The sequence below is a fragment of the Haliotis cracherodii genome, unplaced genomic scaffold, assembly GCF_022045235.1.
Source record: "Haliotis cracherodii isolate W230 unplaced genomic scaffold, xgHalCrac1.p SCAF_7, whole genome shotgun sequence".
In the NCBI taxonomy this organism is placed as follows: domain Eukaryota; kingdom Metazoa; phylum Mollusca; class Gastropoda; order Lepetellida; family Haliotidae; genus Haliotis; species Haliotis cracherodii.
Window position 1 is genome coordinate 33519516 of NW_027266330.1, and position 25711 is coordinate 33545226.

General features: G+C 40.3%; 1 protein-coding gene across 2 annotated transcripts; it reads right to left on the reverse strand.

Annotated features, from left to right (window-relative positions):
* Positions 1-8220: 8220 nt before the first annotated feature.
* LOC139447692 (uncharacterized) lies at positions 8221-25491 on the reverse strand. 2 transcript variants are annotated; one of them, XM_071229130.1, is made up of 7 exons: positions 25420-25491; positions 21408-21462; positions 19756-19930; positions 17797-17921; positions 17517-17613; positions 8996-9130; positions 8221-8292 (listed from the first exon to the last, which is right to left on the reverse strand). In XM_071229130.1, the coding sequence occupies exons 2-7, from the start codon at positions 21445-21447 to the stop codon at positions 8286-8288; spliced, it is 579 nt and encodes a 192-aa protein (XP_071085231.1). In that variant the 5' UTR covers positions 21448-21462; positions 25420-25491; the 3' UTR covers positions 8221-8285. The 2 variants fall into 2 exon arrangements, with proteins under 2 accessions (XP_071085231.1, XP_071085232.1); XM_071229131.1 differs by lacking the exon at positions 8221-8292 and having other exon boundaries at positions 8992-9130.
* Between the last annotated feature and the right edge of the window lie 220 nt (positions 25492-25711).

The window sequence follows — 25711 nt, forward strand, 5'->3', positions numbered from 1 at the left end:
TAACAAATTTATTAACAGAGGACAATTAAACAATTTGATCAATCATTTCCACATAATCAACTTGATAAATTAAATGACCTTATTTGCAGTCACTCCTAATGAGTACTGACCCGTGAAGATCCGGGGTAGAATAGGTCTTCAGCAACCAACGCTTGCCGTAAAAGGTTGGGTTTAACGTCGCGTCCCAGATTATTGCACTTATATAGCGACGTGCATGTACGTGTAAGTGTTTGTGTGGCTGCTTGTACTAGTCCGGACTGATGCCGATTTATAGTGCTAGCTCACTGAGATACCATGCCGCAGTTTAACATGGATACCCCACTCAGACACAGTATACTGACTCCGAGCCGACCAGTCCTTGTTTTAGCCCCTTAATGCCGAGTGCCAGACAGGGTAACAACAAGTACCATCTATTAACGTCTTTTGGTATGACGCGGTCGGGGATCGAACCTCGGACCTTCCGCTCTACGGGCGGACGCTCTACCACTAGACCACGGAGGCGGTCTGCCGTAAAAGGCGACTATGCTTGTCGAAGAGGCGAGTAACAGGATCGGGTCAGACTCGCTGACTCGGTTGATGCAATTACGTAGAACGAAGTTCATGATGTCAATCACTGGATTGTCTGGTTCAGACTCGATTATTTACAGACCGCCGTCATATAGCTGGAATATTGCTGAGTGCGGCGTCTATACCCGGCAAAGGCAATCTTGATGAACCATGGATAGAGCATTACAATAATAATGTACATGACAAAATTATGAAAAAAAGGTAATTAAAAAATCTAATACGGCGCCAGCGCCGGATGGTATTCTTAACCGGTTTGGGAAACTGTTCCCATGTGTCCAAACACCATTACTTCATTGTTTAAATTCTCTTCATTCGTCACCACTCGCACCTTTCCGTAACCTGCAAGAAGACTCGTGAATGTTACGTGCGAAAATACGACAAACCAATCAAAATGCGCGTATGAATTCAAGTTCTTCGTCAAAGAATCCCTCAGGAACATTTTTATTTATTTTACATATGTCTTGTATCTAAAAATATACATGTACCTAGGACACGGTTAAATGTGTTCAATCATACTGTATAATTCCGCCCGTCCCGACGTGCTTTAAATTGCATCTAAAATATATATAATATATGGGGAAATATATGTGAACCATGGCGCAACGAGTTGACAATTGTTTTAGGTAGGCCCGTTTGCGCTAATATGGAAACGGTCGCAAAAATGGACATGAGAGGGGCACTACTCGCTATTCGGCTTGTCCCGGAATAACACGAGTTGGTCACGAATGAACCCCCCAACACCCCTGAATCACCTCCTTTTCATGGATGACCAATGGAGAATCTACACTAAAACATTCTCATTGTCGAGTCCTTTCTAATGATTCTAATTGTCGATTCTTTTTCTTATGATATTGGCATGTCCTTTGGACTCGACAAATGCAATATTCTTCATACGAAACGTGGCAAGGTGGAAGGGGAGGATCAGTCTGGTTAGTCGGTGGAGGAGTTATTGACCATATCGTGGAAGATCAGGCCTGTACATTCTTAGGGATGCGGATTAGGGACCAACTCGAGTGAGTGAGTGAATTGTTTTAACGTCATATCGGCAATACATCAGCCATATCGTGACGAGTATTTACACATCAATAATACATATATTTAGACTTAACAATAAACCTTCATTGATGGACAATACAATAACTAAAATATCACAGATTCGATTTGAAAAATATTTGAGAACATTTAAAAGCAGAAGTATTGTCAACAACACAATATGAAAAAAGGCTTGATATCGTCAGTTACTGTAACTAAAGGGAGATGATTAATATTCAGGGGTATATCTGCCAAGGCCAATACGAATTTGTCGAACAATGACCTCTTCATACAGATGTGTGGAGTGCTTTATATACATAACAAAGGCACGAAAGATAATCTGAATGGTTTATGTTTAGATTGGTTATTAGTAATTTAGTGCAAATACTGTTCTGAATCCGTTAACAGTGGCAATATCAACTGTGCCACCATCCTTTGATCCATCTGTAAATATCGATTTATAAGTGTCATATGTGTTTCTTAATTAATTGTATTCTTGTTTCTAAAATAGTGGGGTTGTGTCTGATTTCTCAAGTTTAGTTAATGTGAAGTCGACATTTGGCCTTACCATTTGCCAAGGAGATAATGACAAAATGTAAGTGGGAGCTGTACTCCTTAAGTTTAAATTTAGCAGCGGAAATGACAAATTTGATTCTTATTCCAGATGGTGGAATAGGAGTTGATTTCTTATTGTAAAGATCTTCGTAAAGACTTTGGATGTGAGAAGTTCTAAAGGTTCCAAGGCAAAGCCCCAGGCCCCGATGATGGATCGTATCTAGTGTTTGTAAATTATTTGTACAGGCTCCACCATAGCCGATGGAGCTGTAATCAAGTTTTTAACGGATCAGTGACTTGTACATGTGTGAGAGGGTTGTCTGATACCTGCCCCTCTTAGAATTAGAAACCCCTTTCAATAAATCGTGTGCCTTCAGGTATTTAATATGCGGAAGGAAAGTAATATGGTTTTCAGAAATGTTTACAGATAGTTTTGTCATTTAGAAAATGTAAACCCGTTGTGAATTGTATTTAGATGTAATTGTAATTGCCTTTCCTTTGTGTGCATATTTGTACCACGACAAGTTATATTAAACTCATCCACAAAAACTAATATATCTCCTTTTGACAAACTGATAATTCTAATACTTAATAAAGTGACAGACAAAATTCTACCTCGTGATAATGAATATTATCAGCGTTCGCTGCTGTAACGTGAGCTTGCCCTGAGGCAGTATATAGCTCATGTAGTGAAAATACTTCGTTGTAATCTTCACCATTATCAGATGTTTTTTTATCTTTTCTTGTTGGAGCTGATATTTTTTAACTTTAGGACGTAATTAGATGAAGAAGAATGTTGAGATAAAATGTTCCAAAGTCTATAGGCAATAACAGATGTGTGAGTCAACAAATTATAGCCATCCTTTATATTATTAACTGTACAATTTGATCCTTTGCCTTTGATCTTTGTAATCATGTTCCATACTTTGGACAGGGGTAGGCGAATATATTTTCGAGACACAATTCTTCCATGCTTGACGTTTATTTTGTTTGAAGATACGTCTTACCTTTTCACTTGATTTTTTTAGAGTGTTTACGTTATGGACAGTAGGATGTCTACGGGAGTATTTTTCCACTTTCTTTGGACACATCCTAGCTTGTTTTCAATTATCACCAAACCAGACAGACAGACAAACAGGTTTATTCAGTATTATGGCCATATGGCCTAAAGTACAATTGATAACTCATAATATGATGTCACGTGCATATACAGAAATTACATCTTCTTGAATCTGATAGAAAAAAAACATGTTTTATATAAGTAGCCACTGAAAAGATAACATGTTTATTTTGTGAGTTGATAATATTGATCATAAACATTTCAGATTTATAGTCATTATTCAAGAAGGAAATATGTAGATCTTAACTTGGAGTACTTGTTACACTTAAATAGGACATGGAATTCATCTTCAACTTCACCTCTGTCACAATTGGTACAAACACTGTTAACAGCATCAATATCTTTCGCTTTACGACACAAAATTACATTAAAATTATGTAATGAGATTCTAAATTTACAAAACGAGCTTATTAATGACTTGTCTGGTAAGACAGATAAATACATTTCCTGTTGAAGACTTGTCTTTAGTTTATTATAATTGCTAAGATAATGCAAAGATGAAACAGTTTCGTACCAATTTTGTGCAAATATATCTTTCACTCGCTGCCTAAATGTTTCCATAAATACTTGAATGTTTCCAATATCCTGTGCAATCCACACAAAAGAAATAAAACATGTAAATAATAAATTTCTTACTTCAGATACCTAGTTTTGTTTACCTTTATCATCCAACTGCTTTAACAATTTATAACATTGAAGAGGATTTCTACATTCTTCCATTCTTAGAACTTTATCCAGTATTTAACTACTCTTACTTGGCTATGCACAAACATATTGCAGCGTCCAGGTTCACCAAGAATTGTTTTATTTGAGGTATATTTACCAATACCCAAAAAACGTTTGAAGTATGAGGTATGTACTTTTACGATGGCAGCATAATATTTTGTTCCCCATATTTCCGAACCATATAATAATATTGGTGCAATTGTACAATAAAAAATATTGCATGCTGTTGAAAATGACATATACATATTTTGTTTAAACAATTTATACACAGGCATACATGCTTTTGAAGCTTGAATAGATAGTTGTTTACATGCTACCGACCACATTAATTTAGAAGAAAGCATGATACCCAAATATTTATAGTAAGTTTCAACCTTGACCGAAGCATTTCCATCAGTCCACTTTTCCCTTTTGGCAACAATACCACCAATTCTAAAGACCATTATGTTTGTTTTATTTAAATTTACCTCCAGTCCCCATTTCAAACAAAATGATTATAATACATTTAATTGTTTTTGTAAACCGCTTACTGCAAATGAAAATGTTACAATGTCATCAGCAAACAATAGCATCATAATAGCAACAATATCTTCATGGACAAATATACCATAGCTACATTGTTTATGAATTTCAATAACAAATCCATTGATAAAAACAATGAACAAAACAGGACTCAAAATACACCCCTGTCTCACACCTCGGGACGTTAAAACAATCTGTTTTACCCTTGTCAGTCAGTATACATGCGTTTATTGATGAATACATACTTTGCAGAACATTAATCATTCTCCTATGACAACCCTTGATTACAAGTAGATACAGTAACTTTCGCCTATCCACAGAATCGAAAGCTTTCTTAAAACCAACGAAAGCACAGTCAGTATAAATGTCCCTTCGGTTTGCATATATATTTCCAGTACAATGACTGTAAAATGTACACATTATCTATGGTAGAATAGTTAGAGCGAAAGCTCATTAATTTCAATCCATGTTCTCAGCCTTTTTTTTCCTAACACAAAAGTGAATAACGTGCCAGAAACATTTAAAAGAGAAATACCTGAGCTCTGTAAAATTATTTGGGTCCGCCTTTTTTCCAGATTTGTAAAACGGGATAATCATACCTAAGTTCCACGAAGAAGGGAAAATACCTGTATCTAATACTTTGTTAAATAGTAGGTTCAAAAAGGGAATGAGAAACGGTCCCGCACACTTAAAAATCTCTGAAGGTAATCCGTCCTCTCCAGGTGCTTTGTCGAGTTTTAGATTAGAAATAGCTTCTTCTATCTCGTAAGCAGTGATTTCATCTGATAAATCATTGCTAAAATATATACTACAATTTTCACAAGAATGGTTATCAAGGAATTAGGAAACCGAATGATCAAACTCAGAACAATCTTCTATAGTTCAATAAGTTTTTAAAATAGGATGCCAAAACTTCAGGTGATACTGTATTACTAGAGTTCTTATTTTGTAGGGCACGTTTAAGTGTATCCCAGAATCTCTTGCTGTCATTGTCCTTTGCAGCTGCATTTATCTCATCACTCATTTTCATATTATAGGTTTTCTTCTTTCTTTCACAGCACATTTTAAAATGTTTACGGATACTTGGGTTGACGGAGAACTTAGGAATCGTTTCATCACCAATTTCTGAAAACAACTGAATGGGGTCAATAACATTCTGAAAAGATTCAGGTTGTAATTTGTCTCTGCATAATGTTTGAAATAAAAGCCAATCTGCCTCCAAAAAATTCCATCGAGGTGAAGGTGGGTCATCAGTGGCATTAATGGGTTTCAGCATTCGAGGGAAATGACCACTTCCACAAATGTCATCGTGGATTGACCATGTAAAACTATTTAACAAATCTGAATCTGTCAGAGACAGATCTAATGATGAATATGTACCATTAGCACGAAATGTCTGAGTCATCATTAAATATGCATAGGTCATTATCGGAAATAAAATCCTCGTTTACTCTACCCTTTTGATTAATTATTGAACTTCCCCCAAAAGGATTATGTCCAATTTAAATCATCCATCATGATAAAAGGGCTTTGGGACACCTCCGAGTTATAAACAAAGACCACGAGTTATAACCAATGACCCCCGAGTTATAACCAATGACCCCCGACCCCCGACACAATCACGGCCTTGCACACACACACACACACACACACGTCGCTATATAAGTGCAATAATCTTGGATGCGACGTTGAACCCCATTTTACCTTACCACAAATATCGAAAGGCCAACGTTGACACAATGTTTTTTTCAACCTCTGATCAACTAAACAGTGAAACATTGTCATGCGCCTGTTGGGGTATAAGAACATCATAAAATATAATTATCTAACATTCCTTGCTGAGCGCATTAAAGCAATGACCAAGAACGAAAATGCCCTGACTGTCTGAGGGGAATTGTCTCGATCAGCTAGTATAAAGGAGTAGTCTCCCTTGCACCGTCCACAAGGACCACTATAACACCCCCCCCCCCCCCCCCCCCCCCCCCACCCCCCACACACACACACACACTGGTAGTGTTTACTGAACCAACTATAACACGCACCACTTGTCATGTGACTTGTCAAGACACAGTACGTGGCCGGTGTGGTGTACTTAAACCTGCCGGAGTAGCCTCCCTTGCAATATGCATGGTCAGCATTAGGTTACACACAACCGAATGGTTTCCCATTTCCATAGAGACGTGATACTTAAAAAAAGATAAATAGGCATTCACTAGCCATGCACACATTTTAGCATGCAATAAACGTTTGTCTGATCGTTGTTTAACGCCTCAGTCGGGAATATGCCTGTAATATGATGGCGGTCTGTAAAATCTGGACAGCACAGCGATTGACCACATGAGCATCCATGTACGCATTTTGGATACGATGTCATGCGTTCATCAAGTCAGCAAGCCTGACTACCCGTAAGTCCCATCTTATTTGCTGGTCTGTCCCAGTCATCTTCACCATGTGGAGCGGTAATAAACTTTCCTTGTACGCTGAATACTGTATGCGTAATCTGTGTAGATGAAAAGACTTAGTAATACCGCATTTATTATCTTATATTTGACGAAAACAAAACACGTGGTTTTCTTTAGGACCATCAGAAAACACTTATAGTTGGATGAAAGAAAGACTCAGTGACATTCCGCGTGTGGCCGACATATACCTCAGTCAAAGCGTCTGCCCTACTGTTAACCAGATAAATATAATTATTACTCGACTATGCTTGAATGTCTGATTGTGTGTATTTGTCATTAATAACGTCACGCTCGGACAATGACATGATGTTGATGGATCGTCTTTCATTTAATGTATAATTTATTAATATATATTATGGACACTGAACTCAGACGAAAAGCGAGAAGTTGGTAGTATAACAATCTTTTACCATACCCGATCACAGACAATAACTGTAGTGAAATTCCGCCAATTAATTTAATAAAAGCTAAATAATAGCATCTGTTACAGACGTCATTTTACCGCCTACGTCAAATAAATTTTGAACTTTGTATAAGCACAGATGAGCTGAATGGCAATGATCGAGTCGATGTTCGGATGAAATCCTGAGCTAGTTTCTAGATGGTACAGAAGAAAATGTTGAATTCGTCAAAGCCGAGTTTAACGTTGACAAAACGACTGAAGTTGTAGCGAACGATCACGGCAATTTGACAGTGTGCCATTTAAGTGAGAGCTTGTTTTCAAAGGAAAACAATCTGGACCAGACAGCACAGTGATTGACCACATGAGCATCGATGTACGCATTTGGGAAACAATGACATGCGTCCATCAAGTCAGCAAGCCTGACCACCGCTTAGTCCCATCTTACAGCCTCAGACCTATCCAGGCCAACAAACCTGATCTTGTCCTTTTTGATAAATCCAATAACATCATATATATCATTGCTTTTTCGGTCCCTTTTAACACTAATGTGATTGACAAGATTTAGGACAAACATTGCAAATATGCAGACCTCGCCTTCGAAATGTCACGCTTGCATCCAAAGTACCAAGTTGTTCGAATCCCCATTGTTTTCAGTGCCATAGGTTTGGTACCTCCCAATCTGTTGTCTGACATTGGGAGAGTACCCGGGTTTGCTACCAGGAATACAGCCCTTCTGACAATCTGGGTAATGCAGAAGGCTGCAGTGTTGAGGAGTCTTTACAATAACAATAACATGTGTGACAATTTCATTTTTCATTTATTTGAAAAACAACAGCCGTGATAAGTATTCCGAATTCGGATCTCTTCACACTGAACCAACTGCATTCGCATATTTGGCTCACTCGCTGAAACAAAAGATGAACAGAAACTATACAAAGACAGACACACACACAGAGACACACACAGACACACATGTACAGATACAGACACACACAGACACATAAACACACAGACACACACATCGCTGGTTATTATCACAATATCTAAACTACTTGCATGGGCGGATGCACAATTAAGATCTATTTATTGTCTTTGGTGGTAATTTATACAGAAATAAAGATTTTTTTCGAAATAAAAAAGGGGTGGGGGGTGGGGTGCGCACCCCCGCAACCCCCTCTGTATCCGCCCATGACTTGTGAAAAAGGTACCAATATGCAATAATAAAGCGACAAACCCTTCCCATATCCAATAGAAACATCTGCATAAAGCAGAGTCCATTGTGCGATTCAGTCTGTACCATGAGCATGTGTTTATGAATCACTATCAAATAGCAATGATAACAGGTATTCACGAAAAGGTGAGCGTATCCTGCCCTACCGGTGACACCCGTCACAAACACATGCAAAGGCAAGTCATTTGTTCACCTGAAAAAAACCCATATGGTACAAGTCAAAATAGGGAATTGCATCGTACATAATTTTTGTCAATGGTGCGTCAAGTTTGATGCATTAAAACATTTGAATACACTTGTAATTATGACACTGTCCTTTTCATTGAAAACTATGGCAGTATATAAACAGATCGCATCTGAGCACACAACTGACTTACATATAATAATGACAGTTGTCCATGAAGGAGTTGTATTCTAGTCTAGACATATTCCCCATCAGAGCTGGTGTGTCTCTAGACATTAAACACTCTACTGTATTACCCAGGTTGTTCCGGATGCAAACAGGCTCTTCACTGAAATCAAACGAAGGTGAAGGTTACGTCTTTGCTTGGCACTGAAGTCGCGATTACAGAACCTATCTTTGTATATCAATATCAGCATACTGATCCATTAAAATAACCTAAGACAATATAGAGCACCCAAAGTCAACGAGAGTGCAGCCGGGACCACTCGACTTTCCACTGTCCACTCTATCTCTTTCTTTTATAGGGGGGCACGGGTGGCCCAGTCGTCTAAGGCGCCGCGATTCGCTGTGCAGAGTTGCGTCCCTTGGGCACGCCAGAAACCTATGATTGTGGGTTCGAATCCCGGTTAACCCCGGTTATGTTTCTAGGTTTGTCAGCACCATACCCGTGCTCGTGGGTTTCACCGAAGTGGTAAACGTCTGAGACCTGCATCACTTCGGGCTTTCCTCCCACATTAAGCTGACACGCCGCGATATGACTGGAATACTTTTAAAAGCGGCGTAAAACCAAACTCACTCACTCACTCACTCACTCACTCACTATTCCTTTTATAGAATGAAATGTTGGATTAAACGGGGACACCCATTTCTGTATTTCAATGTCCCATGAATAATAAACAATATGCATCACCATAAAAGACGTCCGTTGATTCAGATGCAAGCTAGAATAACAAAGAATCTGGGAGCAAAGCAAATAATCCAAACAAAGGAAACTGTATTTTCATCCAACATCGTTGTTCCAACTTTTTCAGTTTGTAGACGGTAATAAGCAGTGTCTTAAGTGTAAAAAGTGCGGCCTACCTTTAGAATACAGTACCACAAACATTGCAAACACGTGACAATACTCTATGACGTAGTGGCACTCGTGAAGAGCAACCTCCTCGTGGTGAGTGCTGGGTAACGCTAATAGCTCTTCCCCCGTGTGGAACCGGGGCAGAATATTTCCACAGCCTCCCATTGCTGGTCGTATGAGGCGACTAAAATGGGCAACCTGTTTGCCGTGGGTTGCGTCCCTGTGTCGGCGGAGGACGGGATTCTGGTAGTTGAGGGCACTGGTTCCTGGAACTGTGTTCCTTTGCCCAACACACTACTTCGACCCTTACTTCGCCTAGACGGGTGGTAAGATGGGCCCGGTCTTATCAATCGGCTGGTCATGCCAAGCCCTGTGTGTAATATTGTATATGCACACCTGTGTTGTATTTTGATGTATATTTTGATCTTGGCCATACATAACTTTTGTGAATTCTCAATTTTGGATTGAATAAATTGCCTAGAGTCTTACGCCAGAAGGCGGTGGCTCATGGGCCAATCTGGTGATGTTGACCTCCGAATGATGTATGTTTCCAATTTCTTGTCATGGGCCGAACCAGTCTGGCATTAAATTGGTAGACAAATACAGCTGTTCGCGTCATATTCTCTGGAGTATAGCATCCCTGTATCCCTGGTGTCTGCATCCTGGATATCCGGTGCAATTTGACACCGTCCTTGTTGTCACTCGGTGGTGGGTGGGGAGCAGGGGTGTGGAATAATTTTCTTTCATCATGTCACTACAACAATCTGGTTCCTCTCGAAATGAAAAGAAGAGACGTATTGAGGATATAGATCAATCAAATGGAAATACTTCTTCAAACATTGATACTTGGGCTAGATTCCTAGTTATTGAGGCTAAGGATCAACTACCCATTAAACTGAACCCGTTTGCTATCTCTAAAGCAGTATCTGGAATTTGTGGAGAGGTGAAAAATGTCACCCGTCTCCGTAGTGGCTCACTTCTGGTTGAGTGTGCACGGAGACAGCAATCTCTCAATCTTTTGTCTATCACAACATTTGCTAATATTGAGGTTGCTGTGTCTGTGCACAGAACATTGAATTCTTGTAGAGGCATCGTTCGCGACCGGGCTCGTTGCTTGTCGGACATGTCGGAAGAGGACATTGCTGCGGAGTTAGAAGAGCAAGCTGTTACTGCAGTGAAACGTTTCACTGTCAAGAAAGAAGGTGTCATAACAAATACAAACACATATCTCTTGACGTTTGCGTGTACATCGATTCCGCAATCAATTAAGGCAGGTTACATCAATATCGGAGTGGAGGTGTATGTCCCCAATCCACTCCGATGTTACAAATGCCAACAGTTCGGTCATGGGTCAAAATCTTGTCACAACTCTGTGGTGTGTCATCGTTGTGGTGGCTCCCACGAAAACTCCGACTGTGTAAATGATGTACAATGCTGTAACTATCATGGCCCACATCCTGCCTCATCAAGGTCCTGCCCTGTGTGGCAAAGAGAATCAAAAATCATGAAAATTAAAAGTGAACAAAACCTATCATACCTAGATGCCAAGAAACTCTTCACTAATCAGACCTCGACTCCATCTCACTTAACCTACTCTGCTGCAGTCACTCGTTCTGTAGCAATGTCCTCTATTTCATGTCAAACTGACTTGACATGGGTCAAGTTGAAACATCCTGTTGACAAAGATTCAATCCATCAGATTATTGCCGAAGTCACTCAGTCTAGTGCTGGATCTCAGACAGAGAGTCAGCCTGACAAACAATCCTCAACGTCTGTTTCACAACCAGCCACAGTTCCTTTAACAAGAAAAGAAAGAAAAAAACTAAATAGACATTCAACACCAACCGTCCCTACACCTTCTGAGGTTCCTCTACAGAACCTTTTTGGACCTCTGGATATGGAGGTCACCCTGTCCTCACAGGACAGGCGGAGGAGTAGTTCCTCCTCACATTCACGTGAAATATCTCCGATTGAGCCACCATGACTAAATTGCCCAATCTAATGCAATGGAATTGCAGAGGACTTAGACATAATTTCAATGAGATCCAATTATTGATACAAGATTTCAAGCCGTCAGCACTATGTCTTCAAGAAACCTACCTCAAAAGTACAGATAAGTTTACTTTAAGACAGTACGATGATTATCATTCCTTTTCTCCTCCTGGAGATAAGGCAACAGGAGGATCAACTATCTTGGTGCGACAGGGCATCATACATAGCCTAGTCCCTCTTAATACAAATCTTCAAACTGTTGCTGTTCGTCTGACTCTCCACATTGCTTTTACGTTGTGCTCCTTATATATTCCGCCTTCCTCAGATCTTCGTCAATCTGATCTTCAAAATCTATATGATCAACTTCCAAAGCCCTGCATTATCATGGGTGATCTGAACGGACACAACCCGTTGTGGGGAAGTCCAAATGCTAATAATAAAGGAAAAATCATTGAGGATTTTCTTTCTGACAATAACTTATGTATCTTTAATGATGATTCCAGCACTTATTTACATCCAGCCACTGGTACTTATTCTGCCCTCGATCTGTCACTCACAGACTCTACTTTGTATAATGAATTTGCATGGTCAGTCCATGATGACCTCTGCGGGAGTGATCATTTTCCCACTATACTTAAGACTGTTAACCCTACTGATGAACCACCGTCATCCAGGTGGAACTTTACCAAGGCCAATTGGTCCTTATACGAGGTACTGTGTACTGACAAATTAAAACATAACATTTTCCAGAATATTCCAGATCCGATACAGTTGTTTTCGGATTTATTGAATGACGTTGCTGACCAAACCATTCCGAAGTCCTCTGCAAATCCCCATATTCGTAAACCATGGTTTACAAATGACTGCAAACAGGCCAGAAAGTGTAGGAAGAAAGCAGAAAAATATTTTCGCCGACATCCTACAGTCCATAATTTGGATAGAGTTAAAATTACAAATGCCAAGGCACGACGTGCTTTTAAACAGAATAAGCGTCAATCTTGGAGGAACTATGTCTCCAAAATAAATTCCCGTACGCCCATGTCCAAGGTGTGGAACATGGTTCAGAAAATAAAAGGCAAAGGCTCAAAATCTTCTGTTCATCATCTTCAGGATAATGACAGGTTATTAACGGATAAAACTGATATTGCAAATAAGCTTGGAGAAACGTTGGCAAAACATTCTTCAACATCTAATTATGTCCCGGAGTTTCAAAAAATTAAGAAACAACAGGAAAAGATCAAAATAAATTTCACTTCTGATAATGGTGAAGACTATAATGAAGTCTTCTCATTACATGAGCTACACACCGCCCTTGGGCAAGCTCATGACACAGCAACGGGTGCTGACAACATACATTATCAGCTTTTAAAACATTTACCTGAATCCTGTCTGGAGACACTTTTAGATATATTTGATCAAATATGGATATCTGGGAATTTTCCTCCTTCATGGCATAATGCCATTGTAGTTCCAATTCCAAAGCCTGGCCGGGATCATAGAGATCCCTCTAACTATAGACCTATATCCTTAACAAGTTGCGTATGTAAAACCATGGAACGAATGGTGAATAATAGATTAATTTGGTATCTGGAAACCAATAATCTAATTACCAATATTCAGTGTGGTTTCCGAAAAAATAGAAGTACTATCGACCATTTAGTACGTTTGGAATCCTTTGTGAAAAATGCTATTGTAAACAAACAGCATGTAGTATCAGTCTTTTTTTATCTTGAAAAGGCCTATGATACTACTTGGAAGCACGGCATTCTAAAGGATTTACATGATTTTGGTTTGAGAGGCCGTTTGCCTCATTTCATATCCCAGTTTTTAACAGACAGACAATTTCAAGTCCGAGTGGGTTCAACCCTGTCTGACCATTATACTCAGGATCAGGGTGTCCCACAAGGCAGTATTTTGTCTGTAACGTTATTTAGTATCAAGATTAACAGTCTGTCAAATGTTTTGAATGATTCCGTTGATGGGTCGCTATTTGTAGACGACTTTAACATTTCTTGTCGCGGGAGAAACATGAACACTATTGAGAGACAACTGCAGTTGTGTCTCAATAAAATCCAGAAATGGTCGCTTGCTAACGGTTTTAAATTTTCTAAAACAAAAACTAATTGTATGCACTTCTGCAGGAAATATAGACAGCACAAAGACCCCGAACTATTTCTATCTGATACACCCATAAAGGTAGTTGAGGAGACCAAGTTCTTGGGGCTTATTTTTGACCGCCACCTAACATTCTTGCCACATATAAACTATCTCAAGGCTAAGTGTCTGAAAGCACTAGACCTGCTGAAAGTCGTATCACACTCTAAATGGGGTGGGGATCAGACAACCCTCCTCCATTTGTACCGATCTTTGATCCGCTCAAAATTAGACTACGGTTCCATCATTTATGGTGGAGCCTGTAAAACTAATTTACAGAAACTAGATACAATTCATCACCAGGGCTTGAGACTCTGTCTTGGAGCTTTCAGGACCTCTCCTGTCGATAGTCTGTATGTAGAAGCTGATGAGCCTCCGTTGAAACAGCGTCGTTTAAAACTTGCATTACAGTATTTAACAAAACTAAAATCAAACCCGTCCAATCCAGCTTATGATTGTGTTTTTAATCCTCTCTACAAGGAGTTATTCCAAACTAAACCAAAACTGGTTCCACCTCTGGGGATCAGATTACAACCCCATGTAACAGCAGCTAATATAGACCTTGATATTATTGCACCCTACCGTTTATTGTCCACGCCTCCTTGGCAATTGGTCAAACCAGAAGTAGATCTTACACTTACCAATTTTAAGAAATCTGATACAAACCAATTATTCTTTCAGCAAGAATATGTCCAGTTACGCTCTAAATATAATTCTCACCGCTCCATCTTCACAGATGGATCCAAGGACGATGGCAAAGTTGCCAGTGCCACCATCATTGGTTCAAAAACCGTTTCCTCCAGATTACCGGATAACAGCTCAATCTTTACTGCTGAAGCTAAGGCTCTTCACACAGCCTTGACATATATTCAAAAACAAACTGTATGTAAACGCTTCATCATTTTCTCCGATTCTTTATCATGCCTACAAGCACTTAAGACTGTTAATTCGAAACACCCGTTAATTCTTGATATTTTAGAACTTTATAATGACCTTGCTACTGGCCAATACGACATCGTACTTTGTTGGTTGCCTAGTCATGTTGGTATTGCTGGTAACACACGAGCTGATGCTGCAGCTAAAGCAGCTCTTGATAAACCAATGTCCCATCTTACCATTCCCTACAGTGATTTTAAACAAGGCATCAAGGAATATATTCGTAGTTTGATGCAGAAAAGATGGGACACCCAAGTAGGTATAAATAAACTTCATGAATTTAAACCCACATTAGGCTATACCTACTTGGGTTGCCAGTCCAGACACGACGAAGTTGTCCTGAGACGATGTCGCATTGGTCACAGTCGCTACACCCACGAGTATTTATTGAAAGGTGAGGATCCTCCGTTTTGTGTCCCTTGTGATGAAAGAATCACGGTCAAGCATGTCCTGCTTGACTGTGTTGATTTTTCCATCACAAGGGATCAATATTTCAAAACATCATCTTTTAAGGATCTTTTTACTAGTATCAACTCTCGTTTAATTATAGATTTTTTAAAACATATTGAATTGTTTTCAAAATTTTGATAAATAATATTGTATATAAACTATGTTTTAAACTTGGTAGAATAAATTAAAAACTGTGATTGTAAATGGCTGTATCCTCGAAGGGGGTTAAAGTACAGTAAAACTATTTGTCCCCTGGAGAGGATCCATAACTTCCATTCTTTCAAAGTAAATTTATAGCTATCACATTTTTAATCGTAGTATATTTGTTCGTTTTAATTGGTGGTTACTCTTGCCTACAATCGCCAGCGACTGAAGGGATGGTGTAAATCCTGCTAGGGAGCCGTGCAGGTAGCAAAAGCATCGTAAGTCCCCTCGGTCCCTAGTGTGGTGGCCGAACTTTGGTTGCTGGCGATCTATAACCCGTTTTTATATTGTTTTGTTGAATTGTTCCATTGTTCTTTTATATACTATCAAACTAGTTTTAACTAAAATCTGTGATACTCTAGTTATTGTACTGTCCTTTGTCGACAGGTTTTATAGTTCATTTTTTGTGTTTCATGACTATATAACTTGATTTAGTCACGATATGGCTGAAATATTGCCGATGTGACTATAAACCATAACTCACTCACTCACTCACTCTATGACGTAGTTTGTAGTATTTTGTTGCCAGTCACACCGGCGAAACAATGCCCTGTGAACTCAGGGGTCATCGAATGTGCAGAAGCTCCTTGCAGTGATCTATCATCTCTACACGCAAAGTCGTTGAATACGCAGAGCGGTGTTGAGAGTTTTGAATATTTGTTTACTAAATATAACCTACGGCGGCGCATTTTATAGCAAGCGCTAGTTTACGCATGCACTTTTATTTTTTCATTTTTTTTATTTCGTTTCTCTCATAATTCAAGTGTCTAAAATAAATGGGAACTAATATACATATAAAAAAAATTCGGTTCATTAATTTTCATTATTATGCACAAGAATGCAGTTTATTAGGCATATTATATTGGCGCTGGACACATCCAAATATCGCCAGTGTAAGGGTAGGTTACCCCGAACTCTATCATTAGCCAATGGATCCCCTTTACGATCAATCACCCATTTACGATCATTAGGGTTAGGTACCCGTTTCGTGGCTAATTTAGATTCTATAACGGCTCCTAATATTCTTCACACAAAAACGTCCAGTAAAAAGGATGAAATGGTTTGTGTCGACTATTTTGGCCACTGGAAACTGTCCTGGAACATTCACACAAGCAAATTTCACCGGCTAGATTTTTTCAGTACTGATTCAAAAGCGAACACACCCTTGTGTCGTCATGCCTCCCTTGTTTCTCTCTATTATCCACATCATGCGTATTCCCTAGTTCCACGTCTGACGCCTGGAGCCGTTTTCAGTTCGCGCCATATCGGCTCATTCCTCACCACTCGGTATCCTGTAGATTACGGAATGGGACGAGCGTGCCAAATGGCATGGGGATCATTCGTAAGTATCCGTAGACTAAAGTCACGAGACACCATGCCTACCCGTAACCTTCGTAATTGTCCGTCACCTGTTCGACCCTTTTCGTTCAGTTCCGTAACATCGTAGGCATGACCAGGTAAATTTGCACTAAGTATCACTATGTGGACGTGTAGCTCAGCCGGTTAGCTGTCGGGCCAACAATCCGAAGGTCGCGAGTTCGCGTCCGACGGTTACTCACAAAATCTGGTTGCTTGTCTTTGAGACATGTGACCTACGGCAGAGATCGTCCGTACGAGAAATTGTGGTGCTGTATTCTAAAGGTGCTCCAAAAGTACTGCTAACGGCTTCAATAGCAGAGCCATTAAGTTTGTCAATCGATTGTGCGATCATGGTAACCAATGACGTCACATTGGTCCGCAAAGCATTGTGGTGCAATTTCATCGGACCACTTGATCTCACCTAAGCGATATCTCCTGTGGGAGCCAGTTTTGGATGATAAATAATTTCATACAGAATGAGGCTGCTGCTTATCTGATATGGAAGTAAAGTTAAAGATATACCAAGTGAAGAACTTCAATATCCTACCGACATTTGACCTCATAATCTCTGGAATTTATATGGCACCGACGTCTGGTCTCAGATACAACGCCACTCCTCAAGCAGCCCTCTGCTTGTATGAACTCTTCAAAAACAAAGAAACATTTGCAGTCATGTTGTTAGAAATTTAGCCCTCGTGACATCAGGTAGGGATCGAACCATCACGTTTATTGAAATTGCTCTCTAACCTTGTATGTTGTTAGAAATACAGCCCTGTTGACATTTTATAAATATCGAAATAATCCGTTTGCTAAATTTGCTGTCTAACCTTGGCTCTTGTTGCAAATGTAGTTGTAGACATTTGTGTAAATCGGGACGTTGATGTCAAGGTTGCTGGTGCACATATGCCCCGCTTCACGCATGCGCTGAGCGTTTGCTGCCAGCCTACTGGACCTGATCATGCAGATACAAAACATAAAGATATTTATCATATAATGGGTAGGTTTCTCGGCAGGATAAAGCCAACGGATAAAGACGATATCCGTTGGAGTCAATTAGGGACTACTTTCACTGTTTATAAACAAACATGGCGTCGCCCTCGTCATTCGGCGATCGAGTCCGAGAATTAACCATGGTGAATCTGGATAAATTACAGAGATAATTGCTTTCATTATCAAAAGAACAGTCTAATATACTGAAAATCAGTGTCTTACTGTGACGTAGCTAAGGCATTTTATAAGTTTTGGCAACTTTGGAGGTATAAATTTCACGAGAGCCCGAGGCCTAGCCAAGCGGGAACAGTAGCCATATTTGTGCTTGTAGACCTCTGCGGCTTGAACCTTTCTCCACAAATTAAAAAAAGTTGGATTTGGCCGAAAGATGTTTGAATTGTACCTTACTTCCTTTTGTCGCTGTGTATACATCTGACTGCACTTCTTAACGTAATGACAGGACAGACCGACTGTCAACAACATCTGGCCGTGGCGTCTCATAGACTTGGGTTAGAGTAGCTTCCCTTTGACAAAGGGCAGTTACTCTAGCAGACAGACCGATGGATTGCCGCGAAAGGTAATTAAAAACAATTGTTGTTTTGCTTCGCCACTGTATAAGAAAGAGATTTCAGTTGGAACTATATTGGCTACTGTCACTGTCCGACTGACACATCACTTACCCTGTGACGTAATAAATATCGATGCGCGCATTCCAGGAAAACTGGCAATGTTTCGGTAATGATTGTGAGAGAGGGAAAGCGATTTTGAAGCACAGAATTAAAGAATGACATTATATGATAAAGAGGTTATCCCGCTTGTGTGTTTGGGGATGGCAAATATCCTGTATTAGGAATAAACACTATGTATTTTGCTCGCCAAGGCTCGCTAAATACAATGTTTATTCCTAATGCAGGATATTTACCATCCCCAAACACACTCGCGTGATAACCTCTATATATCACATCATATTCATCTCAGTTGTATTTCGTGTGTTAGGGTAGCACTCATCACTCCTGGTTCGCCTCCACACAAGGTGTAAAAGGCTCACCAAAGGAGGGATACAATTCCTGGCAATATGAGTGAGTGAGTGAGTGAGTGAGTGAGTGAGTTGGGTTTAACGCCGCTTTTAACAGTATTCCAGTTATATCACGGCGTGTCAGCTTAATGTGGGAGGAAAGTCCGAAGTGATGCAGGTGCCCCCTCAGGCAATATGAATGACGATATATTACAAATGCTTGGGTAATGGTTTCCTCGTGTGGGTGTACACCATAGCGATACTTTCTGACAAATGTAGCATGTTTGTGGAATCAAATGTGCCTTCGGATTAACACGATGGAGAAATAGGTCATGTCACTACATCAGTATTGTTGTTTGTTTGTTTGTTGTTTAACGGCGCACTCAGCAATATTCCAGCTATATGACGGCGGTTTGTACATAATCGAGTCGGGACCAGACAATCCAGTGACTGATATCATGAACATCGATCCATACAATTGGGATACGATGACATGCATCAACCAAGTAAAGCAGTTTCTACCAAAAACAACCAACGCGTTGACAGATAAACATTTATGAGTAGATACCGCATCAATGATGTCAACTCGCATTATTGTGGACCTTGTACGCTTTCAGTGTGTTTAAGATCCTATATTTTACTCACGAACAGTCGACACCAAAAACAACCAACGCATTGGCGGATAAACATTTATGAGTAGATACCGCATCAATGATGTCAACTCGAATCAAAATGGACCTTGTACACCATCAGTGTGTTTAAGATCCTATATTTTACTCACGAGCAGTCGATGGTCAAGGCGCCCCCACTGACCAAGCTGCTGAGTCCCCGTCCATCCAGAATGTCCCTGATCATCGTCAGATTGTTCTTACACCATCTCTCAAGCTCGTCACATCTATCCCAGTCCAGGGGAGGAACCCAGTCTCTCTTCTGCAGGTGTCGAGCTACTGCTGCGGCTGTGTAGCAAAAACACATACTGCAATTCTTACTCTGTGGAATCAGTCAGACAAACATCAGTTATCCATGCATCAAATAGTCATTTATCTGCCGTGTTTTCAGCCAAAACCGTTATTACAAATTATCAAAAACGTTAGGTCCCTTGATCAATATTTCAGTTCAATTCCCTGAAAACCCAACGTTACGCAGATTGTAGAAGTTCATAGCTTTAGTTTTAGTGAAATACACGTTCCGTGGCATGTGAATGGCTAACCACGCACTTTGGTGCGTTTATCTAAACATAAGCATAAATAAAGTAGTCCCACTAGCAATCTCACTAAAATCAGATCTTAGTTTTCGCTACCGCTAAACAACGATCTGAGGACTTCCAATTACGGGTCACGTCAGGCGACCTTTCGCGAATTTTGACCGACCAATGAAATGACTGACAAGAAATCGACATTTGCCAATCGTAAGGCAGCTTTCTCGAGCTTTACGACACAAGTTTTAAACTGGGGACTAAGCTACGAAACATATTTTGACGTATTCTCGATTAGCAAAATTAAAACTTATAAGAAGAACATTCTGAAATGGCTTTAGATGGCCTAGATTGTATTGATATAATCATAAAACCGGTAACTGGCGTTCGGAATACCACGTGTTAAATATTTCGTGGTTGCATGATTAGAAAACAAGCTATCATACAGTTCCCCCTTAATATGCGTGTTTTAAAACTCCTCTTATCCTGAACCATATACCACACACTCATCTTTAAATTGAATGTGTGCATCCCATTGAGAGTAATTTGTACTATCACTTGATAATGCACGAGATATGCAATGTGCTATCACCTATATATTGGATGTAAAGGGTCAAATGTTTGTTTATGTGTTGTTTAACGCCGCACTCAGAAAAATTACAGCTAAAATGACGGCGGTTTGTAAATAATCTAGTCTGGACCAGATAATCCAGTGATGGACATGAGCATCGATCCACGCAATTGGGATACGTTGACATGCATCAATCATGTCTGCGAACCTATCCACCCGGTCCCGTTAGTTGCCTTTTACGTCAAGCATAGCCGCCTTTTACGGCAGGCATGGGTTGCTGAAGACCTATTCCACCCGGATATTCGCGGGTTTAGGGTCATATGTATAACGCCAATACAAACTGTCGGAATTGTCGACCAGCTGCATCACATCAATGTTTTCTTGCTTTAACGTTGGCTGTGATGCCGGATGGGAGTAGTTCCTTAGCGTGCTATCATGCTGTCATTGATCCTGGTGATCATGTGAGCACGATGAGCGTTTTAAGTGTGCCGCCAACTAATGAAGTGATTGTCAGCCAACGCCACAAAAGAGAATCGGGTTGTTAAGCCAGGTGACCTGTCTGATTGAATGATATCGTTCCCGAAGGCGTGGATAGCTGCTTATACGTGGATCGGCGTAAATGCTTGTTCACGCACACACACTCTTACTATCTGTTTTAATTACTCGCCTGTGAGAACTAGAAACACAGCCACGTAGGAGGTCTTCATTTTCTCCGGTTGTGTCTTAAAAATTAAACAGAAATAGTTAAAGACTCCTGTAAATTTACAATATAGAAAAACAAAACAACGCTTCAATGTCACATTCTAGATTCTAATAACATTATGTAAAAAATGCGCCTGTGTCTGTGGTGTACTGTAAATTAAAATGAAGGCACAAAGCAATGTAATTCATTAAAGGGCAAGTTCATACTAAAATGAACCTACAGTAAACTACGGTTATAACGAACACGCTTATAACGAACTGACAGATATAACGAACTACTTTTTTGGTCCCGACTATTTGCTTTAGTTATGCTGTATATATGCTTATAACGAACTACGGTTAAAACGAACTAAAATTAGTGGTCCTTTTGAGTTCGTTATAACCGTAGTTTACTGTATTTTGTTGTACTTGTTCAACATCAAAAGCAGTTGCCTGGTAGTTTCATCGCCAAAACAATACAAATACCACAAGCAACCAAATTATATTTTGTATTTAATCGATGCATACTGAAATGCACTTATTTGTTTATTTGTGTTTTGACACTTGCTGAGTTTGTGTCGTGTTCCGTGAGCGATACCTGCTGGTGTACGAACGATCCTTATATGGAAACGGTCGCAAAGGACAGAACTCTCATTAAGAGTTCTAAACAAACGCCGTAGTAACAAAAGTTGAAGTCTGAGGCGCCGCGATTCGCTGTGCAGAGTTGCGTCCCTTGGGCACGCCAGAAACCTATGATTGTGGGTTCGAATCCCGCTTCGCCCCGATTATGTTTCTAGGTTTGTCAGCACCATACCCGTGCTCGTGGGTTTCACCGAAGTGATAAACGTCTTAGACCTGCATCACTTCGGGCTTTCCTCCTACATTAAGCTGACACGCCGCGATATAACTGGAATACTGTTAAAAGCAGCGTTAAACCCAACTCACTCACTCACTCACAGTACACTTCCTGGTTTCTTCTTTGATAGGCATTTAGACTTTGGAGTACTAAGTAAGTACTAAGTAAGGGCAAGTAACTTCTTTATTACAATTAAGAGCTATACCGATTGTAATAAATATAATTGTAATAAAGAAGCTGTTCATCCATAACTTCCTATCCTTACTCACGTCCTGGTTGTGTGAAGTTTGCTGCTGATTCATGGAATTGTGGTGAAGAAAAATGTAAGTTAAGTGGACAATGGTTCCGTTTTATATACAGACGGTCTCGTTCTATGCCCACCACTGCCCCTCAATGTCCAAGGGCAGTCAGCTTGTGGAGGACCCATCCGAGAAATGTCACTATGAAGCTCGCCCGTTACGTGCGCATAAGCTGGTGAGGCAGCGAAAACCGGAACTGATCTCATTCCGGTAATTAATAAACTTCTCTAAAGATAGAGTTAAACAAATTTGTTTTTTAAACCCATTGATATTCGGGGATGGGGGTGATTTTATCGTAAGAAGTAAATTGGGGCAGATATTACTTGAAAAAAATATCTTCAGACTGTTGAAGAAAATAAAAGAAGATATCTGCCACATGAAGATACATTGTGAAAATATTTGTTAAAAACATATTCAGGCTCATAGTTTTAATGGGGCGGTCGGGTAGCCTTGTGGTTAAGGCGTTCGCTCGTCACGCCCTGATATAGCTGGAATATTGTTAAAAGCGGCGTAAAACCATACTCACTCACTCACTCAGTTTTAATGAGACCCCCCCCCCCCCCCCCCCACACACACACTCATAGCTGATTATTCTCCATAATGATGCAATTTACACACAGTCATAATATATATAATATATTGATATGTGAAATCAATGATGTTACCATGTATTATTTTGTGATAGAGATATAAAAGACAAAACTTTAAGTGGCAATGCTTCTATGTTGTATCGTTCGAATATGTAGTGTCGAAGCAAGTAATACCAGTCTCTCATTCCCTCAGTAAGGTCTTAAAGTACCCAGAAGAGCCTCAGTACATGATGCACAGTCGTTATCTAGCAATCAGAAAACTGGTGGCGAAGTGACTCCGACCTTAGCTCTAAGGGTCACGGAACCCGTCTCCCCGACTGACGATTTCAACGTAATTTATTCCCCCAATCTAACACCAAATCGAATGATTATTGTGACATCTATTAGGGCTGGAACGAGTCCGAATTTACTACCCGGGTACCCACCCACCCCTATTACCCGACCCTACCCGGGTACCCACTGTAGGTCTCAAGAGATAGGTACATGTCCGATTGGACATTTTATTACCATAGCACTGGCAAAATGTATTTAGATACATGTATTAAACAATCTGGTCATACATACACTGAAGTTGACTCAAGTTATATCTATATTCAAAGATATGAAAAATCAGAAGGCATGTGGACATTTGTGACTTGTAGTGTAACCATAGAGTTCTAGATACTTTTAAACAATATAACACGTGACTAACCACGGGTCCTGGTAGTCCTGTGGGTACCCGGGTCCTACTCAGTACCCATCCGACCTGGATACCCGAGTTACCCGTCCCAGACCTAACGTCTATATAGTGACTGTTACTTCGGCCATTTCTAGTTCTCCCCTGTGACCCGACCTATTAAACCCATGATTGATTACGTGTGGTGAGGTGAGGTGAAATGGAGTTTAACGTCGCGTCCAAGATTATTCCACTTATATAGCGACGTGCATGTACGTGTGTGTGTTTGTGTGGCTGCTTGTACTAGTCCGGACTGATGCCGATTTATAGTGCTAGCTCACTGAGATACCATGCTGTAGTTTAACATGAATAGTGAGTGAGTATGGTTTTACGCAGCTTTTAGCAATATTCCAGCAATATCACGGCGGGGGACACCAGAAATGGGCTTCACACATTGTACCCATGTCGGGAATCGAACCCGGGTCTTCGGCTAAGTAGCCTAATGTGATGGGAATAGTTATGGTAATGGCAAGCTTAGATTTGACGTCATTGCCTATATCGACGATAGGGTCGTAACAGTGTGACCATGGAGCGTAGGTGCGTAGTGGAGCAGGATGAGTAGGCCAGCTAACGAAGCAGGCGGGTTCGAAGCATATCTCAGAAACATTACTTTTCCGTCCATATTTAATTCTTACTATGGTACGTGTCTTTGGTGATTGCGTAGATACCGGGGCCTAGGTGTTGTGTTGGGGTCGGTTGACACAACAGGTTGTGCGGGACTTCTTTTGTTGAATTTCCCCTTCATGTTCGTCTCCATAAATGGCTCATGTTGGTTCATCAGCGTATGTTCTTTATACGGTTTCTTGATAGGTCAAGGACACTTCATCGCAGCCAGACGGTGTATCAGTTGCCATGCTGTCTTACCATAAACTGGTATTAGAAATGTTTTGCGTTGGGACTAGACAGGGTACCAGTTTAAATTGTCACCAATGACGTCGTAATCTAAGGGGAGTAACTGTGGCATTTTGTCGCCCGGAAAACGAAGGCCTACTGACGACATAACATTTCCATACTTACTGTGAGCTGTCTACTTTCAATGTGGGAAAATGAGTGTATATTTGCAAACGTTGATAATAATTTATTCTAAAATTGCGTTTTGTTTCATATAAGAAAAAAGTGATTTTATGTGAACAACTCCCCTTTACTTACGCTAATATGAGTGAGTGAGTTGGATTTAACGCCGCTTTTAACAGTATTTCAGTCATATGGCGGGTATGGCGCTGACAAAATTGGGCGAACCGGGACACGAACCCACAATCATAGGTTTCTGGCTTGCCCAAGGGACGCAACTGTGCACAGCGAATTGCAGCGCCTTAGACGACTGGGTCACCCGTGCCCCCGACACTAATATGAACAGACAAATACGTGAACCTATGACTGATGATCCCCATGACGCAATGGTTTGACAAGATATAGTAATATTCATCTAAAACTTACAAAATTACATTTCATTACATCAAAATTAATGTCTAATGGTAATTGTACAACGAAAGTAAAATGAAATACCTTGTTGCAATCCAAATAACGTGACTACCTACCTTACTGACGACAAGCAATGTGTGTCCGTCGCCAAGCTTGATGTACAGCTACGCCTCCCCGTGAGGTCGTGTGTCTGGAACGCTGACAGTGATAGTGATGGATATCTCCTTACACAAGAACATTACACAGTGTTTCTCGGTCATAGTGAACTCAGTGATACCAGGTTCCTATTATCCTTCGCATAATTCCGCATGGTCCGTAGTAGTGAGTTAGTATGGTTTTACGCCGCTTTTAGCAATATTCCAGTAATATCACGGCGGGGACACCAGAAATGGGCTTCACACATTGTAC